Source organism: Drosophila bipectinata, chromosome 4 (genome assembly GCF_030179905.1).
Source record: "Drosophila bipectinata strain 14024-0381.07 chromosome 4, DbipHiC1v2, whole genome shotgun sequence".
Classification (NCBI taxonomy): Eukaryota; Metazoa; Arthropoda; class Insecta; order Diptera; family Drosophilidae; genus Drosophila; species Drosophila bipectinata.
In genome coordinates this window covers 11,580,442-11,594,273 of record NC_091740.1, presented here as the reverse complement: position 1 = coordinate 11,594,273, position 13,832 = coordinate 11,580,442, and the positions used below count along the sequence as shown (strand labels likewise).

Below are 13,832 nucleotides of genomic sequence, written 5' to 3'. Positions count from 1 at the left end.
AAAAGGGTGTTCCACAGTCCGGACCACCGGCACCGACTGATGCTGCTCTCGTACCTGTGACACCAAAACCCCTACAGGTGATTCCTCCATCGAAACCTATATTTGTTTCTATGCTTGCCCCTGATACTTCAAAGATTGATATATCGGCTTATATCAAAGCCAAAACTAAAGCTGATATAAAGGTGGAGGACATAGCTAAATATAAATATAATTATGAGAGTCACAGGTCTTCTTTTAAGTTTTGTGTGCCTGCACAGATGTTTAATACGATTTGTTTACCCAGTTTTTGGCCAGAGAACATTTTCGTCCAAGAATATCTGCCTAGTTCCGTGAAAAAAAAAAAAAAAAGAAACCACGGACCAACCTTCGACTATATCCTGTAGCTGCCATATAACTGAACGATCGGAAATGACCCAACTTTCGTTTTTTTGAAGATAGAAAGCTGGGACTTAGTACAGATTCTATTTTTGGTCAGTTGATCCAACCTACCAAATTTCATAAGGATCGGCCGACTATATCCTATAGCTGCCATATAACTGAACGATCGGAAATGACCCAACTTTCGTGTTTTTGAAGATACAAAGCTGGAATTTAATACAGATTCTATTCTATATTCCGTTTTTAACTGCAGGGGTATATAAACTTCGGCTCCGCCTGAAGTTAGCTTTGCTTTCTTGTTTTTAGATTTTTTATTGTAATTAATTTGTTTTATTGTGATGTAATCATAAGGGTCGGCTAACTATATCCGATGTTTGCGATATATATATCAGGTTTTAACTGCAAGGGTATATGAACTTCGGATCCGCCCGAAGTTAGCTTTGCTTTCTTGTTTTTATTATATTTTTATTTTATGCTCATTGGCATTTATATAATTTTATTCTCTGTGTCCCTTACCTCTTGGGGGGAAACAACAGAGGACAACGATTTTTAAACTGGGCTCTTTTTTACCCAGATCGCAGCCTTATTTTTTTAGCTACCTTGGGCTGAGAATTTTTATTTTTCTACAGGCACTTATAGGTGCCAGTTTAAAACCTGAGTCTCTTACCACAGGGGGGAAAACGTCAGGGTGTCTCAATGGACCAAATTTTAAGAGGAGCCCCAAATAATAGGGTCGCACTCCAATGAGCTCCTTTTGGAAACTGATTTTATTTGATACAATTCCAATTCTTATAAGTAAGATACATGAAAATCTTAAATCTATTTAAAACTACTTATCAACGCACTGCACGCTGACCTGCTATGCGAACCTTTCTCAAGGGCGATGAGCGCACCACTTGAGTACATATGTATTTGTGTAGGCTGCAGGGGATCGGTTTTAAACCATGCTGCTTGACTTGTATTTTATGGGTCCGATCCCTTAAAACTCTAACTTAAGAATTTTTATATAGAATAGTGTTCAATGCTTGAACACTCGATCAAATTTTACCGTTTATAACGCTGTATGTTATAGGAAATATATTCACCGCTGCCCGATTCAATTCACTCAGGTTCCAAAGCAGTTTTATAACTTTGTAAACACTAAACGTAAACTTGAATGTTATAACAGTCATTCTCCGAGAATAGCTTATTATCAGATCTTCTAAGGGCCAAACTCGGGCCTATATCTCATAGCTGCCATATTACTGATTGATCGGAAATGGAATAACTTTTATGAGTTAGAGTTAGAGAGTTTCCGAACTCTTCGCATGAGGGCTACTTTTGGCAAAATAATACGACCTACCAAATTTCATAACGATTGACCGACTATATCTTTTTAGCTGCCATATAACTGAACGATCGGAAAAGGTATGTGGTGTTTAGTGAAAATACCAACTTTGGTTTTTTTGAAGATACAAGTTTGGCAATACAATTTTTGTATTGTAATAAATTGGTTATATTATGATATTCTCATGATCGTCCAACTATATCCAATTTTGGATATATCCGCCCAATGTATCCGGCTTTAACTGCAAGGGTCTATCATCTTCGACTCCGCTCAAATTTAGCTTTCCTTTCTTGTTTATTTTTATTTTAAATAAAGTACGTTTTAAATTATTCTTTTAATGGTAAGTCAATAATTTTAAAACTAAAAGACTAGAGTTTTATCAAAACAAAAACAAACAAGAGTAAGTTTTTATGAATGCAACTGCCAATTCGTAATAGATTTACGTGCATATTTTACAAAAATTTCTGAAATAAAGTATATATTAGTATTAGAAATAAAGTATATTAATAATTTATGTTTTAATTAAATATATTTAATATGTTTCATTTTTATAGGGTGTTCCGGTACTGATATTAGCTAATAAGCAAGATTTGCCAAACGCTTGTGGGGCAAAAGAGCTCGAAAGACTTTTAGGACTAAATGAACTTTCTACTACAGTTCCAAAAAAAACGATGACGAGTTCCAGCTCTTCATCCAGCAATTTAATCGGATGCAGCGTCTCAAACCAAAGAAATATTCAGACTCCTTTATCAACAGAAAAAAATCTTCAATTTTCAACACCAATGGTTAATATAGCGCCGGTTCTTGCTCAAAATATCGAAGGAAACTCATCGATAAACGAAGTCTCTTGTACACCTATTATCTATTCCGACTCAACTAGATTGGATCCATATATTCAAAATGACTCAAACAAGAGATTTTGTAACCAAAAATATACCGCTGCTTTTGATAACTTCCAATCGAAGGGTTGGTATATACAACCAACCTGTGCTATAACTGGTGAAGGCTTACAAGAAGGTTTGGACGCTTTATATGATATGATACTCAAACGTCGAAAAATAACAAAATCTTATAAAAAAAAAAGGTAGTTATATGTATGTTTCGATAATAGGCGTTGTCATATTGAAACTTTGTTTAGCACAATTTAATGAATAAAAATGGATAATATAAATTTTTTGATTTAATGGGTAACTTCTCAGATACAAATTTTAGGGTTTCTTTCGAAAGGCTAAATGCAGTCATTGATCTATACATATCACAAATATCGGATGTAGTCGGCCGATCCTTATGAGAACTTCTGTACATAGCTCGCAAATAACTGTTAACCGATTGCTGGGGTCTCAAAATAAGTGTTGCTCAATGAGTCTTTGAGCAAAAATCTGGAAGCAACCGTTTGCGTTTTTGCTCTCGCTTTCGATATTTTCTATTCCTATTTGCTGTGTTCTGTCCAGGACCGTTTGACTTTGTGAGACGATTCAAAAAGTCTTTTGCATGTATGTGTTTATGTGAAAGCTAGCAACAAAGAAGATGCCACTGAAATACAGGCTGCGAAAAAAAGGAAAATTACATACGAAACAAGTGAAAAATTCATTATAAATGCATGTATAATAATTGCAACCACAGAAGGAAACCCATTTTTGTTCCCGAACAGCAGGGGGTTCAATATTTTTAATTCCCTTTGTATGAACACAATTACTTCAAAAAAATATTATGAGTTTCGTTTCTGTCAAATAAGAGGCCATTAGAGACGGAAATGGTATGATATGAATTAAAAAAGGATCCAGAAAAATACAGAAGGGAGTAGATATGTATTTTGAGAAGACCTTGAACTTGAACAATAATAAGCTTAACGAGGTGACCGAACAAATTAATAAGTGCCGCAAATTATGCGAAACGTTGCGCATTGAAACTTATAGGTAAGTTAAGTAAAAACAAGAAAGGAAAGCTAACTTTGGGCGGAGCCGAAGTTTATATACCCTTGCAGTTAAAACCGGATATATATCGCAAACATCAGATATAGTTGGCCGATCCTTATGAAAATATGATAATATAACCCAATTTAATATAATACAAAAACCAAACCTCAAAATATCCCAAACTTCTATCTTCAAAAACACAAAAGTTGGGTAATTTCCGATCGTTCAGTTATATGGCAGCTATAGGATATAGTCGGCCGATCCTAATGAAATTTGGTACGTTAGATCAACGGACCGAAAATAGAATATGTATTAAATTTCAGCTTTCTATCTTCAAAAAAACGAAAGTTGGGTCATTTCCGATCGTTCAGTTATATGGCAGCTATAGGATATAGTCGGCCGATCCTTATGAAATTTGGAATGTCGTAATGTTTTGCCAAAAATAGCACTCATGTCAAATTTGAACTCTCTAACTCTAAAAACACCAAAGTTATACCATTTCCGATCAATCAGTTATATGGAAGCTATAGGATATAGTCGGCCGATCCCGGCCGTTCCGACTTATATACTGCGTGCAAAGGAAAGAAGGGTGTGTGCAAAGTTTCATGTCGATAGCTTTAAAACTGAGAGACTAGTTTGCGTAGAAACAGACAGACGGACAGACGGACATGCTCATATCAACTCAGGAGGTGATCCTGATCAAGAATATATATACTTTATAGGGTCGGAGATGTCTCCTTCACTGCGTTGCACACTTTTGGACAAAATTATAATACCCTCTGCAAGGGTATAATAAGTAAATATTATTGTATATAGCCTTGTAGAGGATATTATTATATTCGTGAAAAGTGTGAAACAAAGTGAGAGAGACATCTCTGACTGTAAAATTGAAAATATATGTACTATACTATGTACTCTATACGATAATATATAGGCATGCCCTTCTATCCGTCTGTATGTTTCTTTCTACACGAACAAGTCTCTCAGTTTTTAAGCTATGTAAGTCAGAACGGCCGGGATAAGGAGTTCTATAGCTGCCATATAACTTCTGTCTACATCGTATAGCTGTTATATAACTCATTGATCGAAATGTTATTTTGGGTGCGTTTGAAGAAATAAGATTTAATCGCATATATAAATATTCAAAATATCAAAATATATAAATTCAAAATTATACATCTATATTGACAGGTATCAACTTTTGTTCGGCCTTAGGTTAGCTTTTTTCATTTAATATATACGAGGGCTGTCAGATAAATAACCGACCTAACCATGATGCACGCGACTTTTTCAAATTTTTGTTTTTTATTTTTCTACATAGTCTCCTTGTAACTCCACACACTTCTTTCAGCGCTGCTTCCACTTCTGCAACCCTTCCAAATAGTACTTGACGCCTTTGTCTGCAAAACACGAGTGCACGAAGGAGATTGTCTCCTCATTTGACGAAAATCTCTGGCCGCCGAGCGCTGTTTTAAGTTGAGGAAACAAAAAAAAGTCGCTTGGTGCTGAATCCAGTGAATAAGGTGGATGGTCAAGCAGTTCGAACCGCAATTCGTGGATTTTCGCCATGGCGACTGTTGAGGTGAGGTGCGTTGTCTTGGTGGAACAAGACTTTCTTTTTTTTTGCAAATGTGGCCGATTTTTCGAAATTTCTTCCTTTAGCTTTTCCAATAATGATGCGTAGTATGCTCCTGTTATAGTTTCTCCTTTTTCAAGATAGTCGATAAAAATAATTCCATGGCTGTCCCAAAAAACACTCGCCATCACTTTCCGAGCCTAAACACAGCTTTAGGTTTTTTTGGGGCCGGTTCCCCTTTTGCAATCCATTGTTTAGATTGGATTTTTGTTTCGGGCGTATAATGATGAATCCAAGTTTCGTCTACAGGTATCAATCGGAGCCAAAACTCGGTCTTATTGCCTATAAACTGAGCAAACAGAGCGCTGGAAATGTTCATGCGCGCACATTTGTGGTCTAGCGTAAGCAAACGCGGCACCCAACGCGCGGACTCATGCTTTCTCATGCCCAAATCTTGGTTTAATATGGTTTTTTTATACCCTTGCAGAGGGTATTATAATTTTGTCCAAAAGGTTGCAACGCAGTGAAGGAGACATCTCCGACCCTATAAAGTATATATATTCTTGATCAGGATCACCTCTTGAGTTGATATGAGCATGTCCGTCTGTCCGTCTGTCTGTCCGTTTCTACGCGAACTAGTCTCTCAGTTTTAAAGCTATCGTCTTGAAACTTTGCACACACCCTTCTTTCCTTTGCACGCAGTATATAAGTCGGAACGGCCCGGATCGGCCGACTATATCCTATAGCTGCCATATAACTGATTGATCGGAAATGGTATAACTTTGACGTTTTTAAAGTAAGAGAGTTCAAATTCGACATATGAGCATTTTTTGGCAAAACATTACGACATGCCAAATTTCATAAGGATCGGCCGACTATATCCTATAGCTGCATTATAACTGAACGATCGGAAATGACCCAACTTTCGTGTTTTTGATGATAGAAAGGTGGAATTTAGTACAGATTCTATATTTGTTCTATAGCTGCCATATAACTGAACGATCGGAAATGACCCAACTTTCGTGTTTTTTAAGATAGAAGTTTGGGACATTTTTATGTTTTGTATTATAATAAATTGGGTCATATTATCATATTCTTATAAGGATCGGCCAACTATATCCGATGTTTGCGATATATATCCGGTTTTAACTACAAGGGTATATAAACTTCGGTTAGCTAAAAGTTAGCTTTCCTTTCTTGTTTTTTTTTTTTTTTTTTTTTTTTTTTTTTTGGATTAGCAGGGTTAAAAGAAAGTAAGTCTCCTGCTTTGAGAGATAGTGTTTGTAAAAATTTTTGTCGGTTGTTATCATAAACTGAACATAAGGAAAAAAAAAGATTAACAGTTATTTGCGAGCTATGCTTCTGTATCAGTCACGAGCTTTTATCTTTAAATACACCAAAGACCAAAGGAAAGAATGATGAGTGCAACGTTTAAGTCGATAATTTTCGAACTGAGAGACTAGTTCGTGTTCAAAGAGGCAGACATTCGACCAGGTAACGGACAAACGAATATGCTTATATCGACGCAGGAGGTAATCGTGACATGGCAGAGCAAACTCCAACACCAATGAAAAAACCACCAATACATTGCACTATGGGGTTTTTGACCACTTTATGTGACATTTAATCATTTTTTAAAAGTTCTCTGATTTAAAAAAATTAATTAAAATTAATTAAAAAAATAATTTTCAGTCGGCTATTTTGGAGAAGAAGCATCTGAGTCCTGAAACAAGCTGTATAAATCAGACAGGCGTCACCACTCAAGAAAACACTACCGATTACATTCTATCGCTGCACTATGGGGTTTTTCACCTGTTTTTGTGGCATTAATTAATAACTCGGTCAGTTTTGGAGATATCGACATGAAACTTTACCAATCGTTATTATTTTATCCTAGGCACATATAATATGCAAATCGTTCGGATCAGGAAACTATATCCTATAGCTCCCATAGGAACGATTTGGTAAAAGTAAAGATAAATTAATGAAATTTAAGGAGCTGATATTTGTTGCTATTTTAATACGATATAGCAATTTTGAACCAAATCGGACAACGCTTTCCCTGGGAACTGTCAGTTTAAAATACCGGATTTCTGTGTTCTAATTGGATCTGATGTATCCATAGCTCTGTTGAACACATAAGCGCACTATGGTCCAAAAGTCGCATTTTTTGGCATAAAGTCGAAATTTTTATGTTAATGTTTAGTATTTTTGGTTTTAAATTCTTAAAGTTAATACATCATACTTCTAAAAACTTAAATAATAAATCTTTAAAACCTTCACTGAAGCTTTTATGAGCTTTCAAAATCATGCAATAGATCAGCTGTTTAGAATATGGTAATTGGCGGCAAATTCTTTTGTTTACGTTTGTGGGTGCAATTAAAAATTATCTGTCCAAACAAAATCAGGTTAATAATGGAAATTGAAGATCAAGGTGTGTATTATTCACTGTATATTGTACATTTATGTTTAGTTTTACTATTTGAGCTGTGTTTAATGTCCAATTTATGTGTATTTTTGTAGAAAATTAACATGCGTCCCCTGTGTTTCGTGTGTCTGATTGGATTTACGAAAAACTGAGCAAATATCACATAGAAGATAGGAAAAACTTCCCAAATGTAACTACATGGTCGATCGATTTAAGTCAAAGCATGCTAAATGGATGTCGTCAAAAATATCAATTTCTTTAAAAGAAAGTAAGACACCACAACAACCTGGACGCCCAACGTTGTCGTATACAAACGCAGGTCCAAGATTGAAAAGGAAATTGGCATCTGAACTAGCAAATGAAAAAGGTCATGAAACAAATTTGCTTATGCATGCTGCAGCAGTTTCCGCTAAGAAGCAATGCAATAGGAACCTGGCTCTGGTCCTTCAAGAAACCATTACAGCACCTGAAAACAAAACGGAGTTAAGAAAGCAACTTCAAGTGCAAAAACCGAGTCAACTTACACCAAATGAAGCTCTAGCTTACATTTTGGAAAATTCATTAACCAAACAGCAATATGTCAACACTAGGGCTTTGAACATAAATCATCACAGCTATATTTATCCTAGTTACAATCAAGTGATAGAAGCTAAAATGCAGTGTCGACCTATGGGTATAGAAGTTACAGAAACTCTTGCTCAAGTTTCACTACAAAACCTTTTGAATCATACTGCACAGCGACTAATTCAAATGCAGTCCGATGTTTTCAAGCAATTTTCTGATAGTTTTGAATTCAAATTAATTTGCAGTTATGGCTTTGCAGATGTTTGAAATACAAACACCTGACGTACAGCTTTCAGATCACTCATTGTTTGTTACTTCTGTTATACCCATAAAAATGATTGACTCATTTCAGCGAAACATCTGGGTTAACAGAACACCGCAGTCTATTCGATTTAGCAGGCCGCTAAAAATTCAATTTGTTAAAGAAACTAGTGATCACATAATTATGGAAAAAAATCAGCTAGACTTTCAAATTGATAATCTGAAAACGTTTTCCTATAAACTCGATGAGGCTTATGATGTGGCAGTAACCTTTAAAATGCATATGACACTCATTGATGGGAAAGTACTAAACGTACTAACTGGTACTAAATCAACTCAATGTTGTCCAATTTGTGGTGTCACCCCAACAAAAGTACTGCAAATCAAAGATTTTTACTCGAAAACCTTTACCCCCAAGCTTGAAGCTTTATATTTTGGGGTGAGTCCTCTACATGCTTGGATCAGGTTTCTAAAATTTGTCCTAAATATATCATATCGAATGAAATACAAAAATGGCATGTAAAAGGTGATGACAAGATTAAAGTAATGGCTCGCAAAAAACATATTCAGGAAACGTTTTGGAATGATATGGGTCTTCGAATAAGCATGCCGAAACAGAATGGCAGCGGCAAAAGCAATGACGGTAATACAGCAAGAAGAGCTTTTGCAAAATTTGAACAACTATCATCCATAACCGGCTTTGACGAAACCCTTTTAAATAACCTCCACGTTATATTAGTAGCAATTTCCTGTAACCACTATATAAACTCTGAAAAGTTTCGAATTTTTTGTAAGAAAACGTTTGACTTATATATGCATAAATACCCGTGGTACCCAATGTCACCAACAATTCACAAGGTATTAGTCCACGGTTTTCAAATAAATAATTCGAAGTTGGTTCCACTAGGGTGCTTAGGCGAAAATGCTTCAGAGGCACGGAATAAAATCTACAAAAAAGACAGACTCTCACACGCAAGGAAAAATAGTCGAATCAATACTATGACTGACCTTTTCCACAGGGCGATAGATTCTTCGGATCCTTTACTATCTAGTATTTGTTTAAAGGAAAGAGAAAGGAAAAACATAAAAAAACCTCTTCCTAAAGATGTATTAAGTCTTCTGGAGTTGCCGTCTGCCGAAAACAAAAACCCAAATGAAAAAGAATTGGATGTGCAATCTGATTCTGATTCTGATGAGGACCTAAACGAAGGATGCTCTATAGAACTAGAAGAAGAAGAAGACTATGTTTAAAACAAAAACCAATTTATTTATTAAAATTTATTACACATACATAAATGTAAGTAACTTATCTGAATCTTAATTTTTAAAAATAATACTAGGAATTATTTAGTATGGGAGGCAAAAGAAGGCGTGGTCGCATAGACTCAAAATTTATTTTGCTTACTCTTCTTAAAAAGAAAAAGTAGTGTGAAAAATTTTAGGTCTGTAAGTCAATTTTCAGAGTTTATGCCAAAAAAATCGACTTTTGGACCATAGTGCACCGCAAGTTCGATGGATAATAAAAATATGGTTTATTTTTAATAATACTATGCTGATGACATGCTGTCGCCCGAGATGATGAGGGAGATTAGATAAACAAGTCCTGTTCATCGCCTGACGATGCGGAGCGACAGAGACGACAAAACTGCAAAAACGAGAGATAAACCGATAATGGAAGAGGTATGCCCCGGCAACCGCTTAACTTCACGGACACAGGTGGGGCACCGCAGAGTGAGGTAGAAAGAGTTGGGTCAGCTCTAACTTGAGGCTTAGACGAGATGCTAGGATCGTTGACCCAATTTGAACCAATAACCTTTTCTATGGTTTCGCCCAGGATTCTGCAGGATGGCCAGTCGACTGTTGTATTTACGTGGTTTTTTATTTTTTTTATGTAAAAAATACATAAAAAAAATCCAAGACTCCACAGGCAGAGGGGTTGATGTTACCGGCGGGATTTTAGCGACGGGTCGTAAAAATATAATCCTTGAAGCTTGGGGAGATCTCCTGTGGAAGAGCCGTGGCACCGTGGTGCTCACGTTGAATGGATGCCGGGGTTAGGTCAGGTGGTACCTCCAAATCCACTGGCATCGAGGGTCATCTAGGAACAAAAATCCGCTAAACGGGAAAATAAACACTAAGCCAATGCAGGGAATGGCGTGGAGCTTCATATTTTCTCACCTCTATTTTGATAACAAAAAAATCACACACTAATTTTTTCCCCATGAGGTTGGGTCACTGGTCCAATAATTTTTATGTACAAAATAAATGATCTGCCCCCAGCGAGATTCAGAAGAAAAGTGAAATCAGGTGGCAGACAGGTCTTTTGGTTGGGAGCAGCTGTGGGGGGGTGAATGTCAGTTGGGGTCAGCTGAGCCTATCGATATTTATAATTAGCTGCATTGGGTCAGAGGGGTAAATAAGAACATATTTTATTTTGTATACTATTTTTTTAAATTTTGAAATTTTTTTTTTTTTTTTTTTTTTTGTTTTGGGTTTGGTCCAACTAGCGACCCCCAAAATCCGCACCAAAATACAAAGACAAATTTAAGTAATCTTGAAAAGTTATAAATGTTTATTTCTTCATGCAGATAAAGCCGGATGATGAACAGATAGACGAGCTTATGGTGCATGCAGGGATTCAATGTTATGTACAGAGAGGTCGGCCCCACTAGTCATTTTATTAGTGCCACATTTTTTTTTATGAATATTTATTTAATAATGAATACTGGAAATTTTTTTACATCCCTATTCATTTTAGGTAGGCACCATGTAAAATACATTATACGTAATACTAATGGACGGTACTAAAACAAATATCAATGACTTGCCTATACTTTTCAATTAGTTTTGTAACCGTGTCTTAAAGTACCGGCAAATATGCATAGTTTTATCGTACGTCCTAAAATGCATTCGAAACAATTCGAAGTCTTGAAGACGACTATCTGTCTCGCCGAATCGTAGTCCTCGATGCACAGTGGTTGGGCTTGTATGGAGCAGAGGCCAAAAATGTTTCTAGTTCTGATATTGCACTAGAAATTTGAAATTATGAAATTTTGTCCTAAAATCTATAAATATATTCTAAACACACTGAAAAAAATTGTATAGTATAGCTTCCATACAAACGGATTGCGCGACTTTTCATAAAATAATTATTTCCAATTCCTGAATTATTTCACCTCCTGAGTTGATATGAGCATGTCCGTCTGTCTGTTTCTACGCAAACTAGTCTCTCAGTTTTAAAGCTATCGACTTGAAACTTTGCACACACCCTTCTTTCCTTTGCACGTAGTATATAAGTCGGAACGGCCCGGATCGGCTGACTATAGCCTAAAGCTGTATACCTTTGGTGTTTTTAGAGTTAAAGAGTTCAAATTTGACACGAGAACTATTTTTGGCAAACTATTACGACATGCCAAATTTCATAAGGATCGGCCGACTATATCCTATAGCTGCCATATAACTGAACGATCGGAAATGGTAGAAATATCAACTTTCTTATTTTTGAAGATAAAAGCTTGGGACTTTTTTTTAGATATTTATTTTAGTTAATTGGTTTTATTATGATGTAATCATAAGTGTGTAGGGGGGCGTGGTTCCGCAAATAGATCCCAGAAAAATTAGAATGTTGAAATAAGAAGTCGGGGGCGTCTTTCGGATGGTATAACGCGGTCAGCTTTATTCGGCTGCTTACATGAGATAACTTAACTTAGAAAAGCAAACAAGGCAAAAGTAATAGAAAAAATACGATCGACGACGGCCGACGAAGGAGCGAGAGCGCAAAGGGGGGCGAGCGCGGATGCGCTCTTCAGCTCGGGTGCGCTCTTCAGTGCTGGTGCGCTCTTCAGCGCGGGTGCGCTCTTAAAGTTGCGGCACAACGGCCCCTCACGTAAACATCCTCCCCCCCTTGCAATCGCTCAGGTTGCAATGGATCCCTCGTCGCTAGCTATGCGTCACTGCAGCTAGAGGGCGTACACGGGTCGATGAAGGCCCCCGTGTCGAAGATCCGGGTCCCGGTGTTGTCGCTGTTCCGGGTCAGCAGCGACGATAGGGTGGGCGCAGCGACCGCGTCCTGCGGGGGCCCTCGAGGAGAGGCGGATGACGCGGGCGGAAGAGCGGTGGACGGCACCCGATGAGTGGCGGACGAAAGCAGTGGAGCGCTTGACGACTGCCAGCCAGTGGCGGAAGAATGCCGAGGAGTTATCGAAGAGTGCCGGAAAGTCTGCGGCCGTGGATCGGTTTGGGAATGCCGGAAAATGGCGGACGCAGGGCGAGAAACACCCGAACCGCGCCGGGAGGTGGCGGATGACGGCCGACGAGAGAGCGGGACACCCCGTGTACTGTCTCCCGGGGGCGGTGACCGGTGCTCCTTGTTCACGGGGTGCAGCAGCGTGTGGTGATCCTGACCACACGTCTTACAGCCGTCCCCACGCCGACAGGATCCGTCGGAGTGCTCGTGGGCCAGGCAGCTCGAGCAATAGCGGTTCACGAGAACCGCTCGGAGCCGCTCCTCGGCACTAAGGCGTAGGAAGCGCCGACACCTCTTCAATGGATGGATCCCATTGCAGACTCGGCATCGGTAGGATTGTGTACCTCGAGTACATCTGCTCTCCAGTGACGGATCAGTCGGATCATCAGCTGATTGCCACCGTGCAGCGTGATGCGATGTGTAAATCGAAGAAGGAGTCGAGACAGAGTTGTGCTCGCATCCTGAATCGAAACCCTGAACCTGTGAGTCACCGAGGCTGCGGGCAACTCTTACGGAAAAGACAGACACGCTGCGGGGGTTAGCTGGAGACAATGGGCCTGTCAGCACCCATCCAAAAATGGTCTCCTGACCGAGAAGCGACCCGCAGATGTTAGCCTTGGAATTACAGAGGAGAATGGACGGAAGAATGTCAGCTCCTAATAACACATCGATTTGGGAGCTCTCAAAGAAGTTGGGGTCCGCCAGGGGAATGTCGGGCAGCCCCTTGAGAAGATCTCGCGAAAACGGATATGATGGCAGATTTCCTGCCAACTGCGGCAGAACGTAGGCCGTAGTCTCTAATTGTAGCCCGGGTCTAGACGGCGACCGAATGGAGAAATGGCACAATTTTGTAGACTGCGCGGAAATGGTCTGATTAAGGCCGGAAACTTGGGCTTGAATCGTCTTGAAGGGAGGCTTGACGAGGTTGAACAGTCGTTCCGTTATGAACGTCGCTTCGGAGCCTGGGTCTATCAGTGCTCGTGCCTGGACGGTGCACCCCAAATGGCACACGTTGATAAGGGCCGTGCCCAGTAGGACGGCTCCTGACCCGGAAGCGAAACACACCTGCACATTCGACTGATCCTCTGAGCCGTTTGTTGACGTAGGCGGACTTGGAGCGGTAAGCTGCGTAGGCG

The 13,832-nt window shown here is 38.8% G+C and overlaps 1 protein-coding gene and 1 long non-coding RNA gene across 5 annotated transcripts in view; both read left to right on the top strand.

The window, feature by feature from the left end:
* The window catches only part of LOC138926845 (uncharacterized), a 161,775-nt gene that overhangs the window by 24,013 nt on the left and 123,930 nt on the right, over positions 1–13,832 (top strand). The gene's annotated exons all lie outside the window — the stretch shown is intronic.
* Positions 1–13,832, top strand: part of Arl4 (ADP ribosylation factor-like 4) — a 40,296-nt gene that overhangs the window by 22,437 nt on the left and 4,027 nt on the right. For 2 of the 4 annotated variants that reach the window (XM_070282335.1, XM_017250525.3), the window contains exon 5: positions 2,260–2,876. The exons of 1 other annotated variant lie outside the window; for it this stretch is intronic. In XM_070282335.1, the coding sequence (XP_070138436.1) occupies positions 2,260–2,793 (534 nt within the window). In that variant the 3' untranslated portion in view covers positions 2,794–2,876. Of the gene's footprint in view, positions 1–2,259; positions 2,877–6,889; positions 7,043–13,832 lie in introns of those variants that run through there. One more of the 4 variants, XM_043213330.2, reaches the window with a different exon arrangement.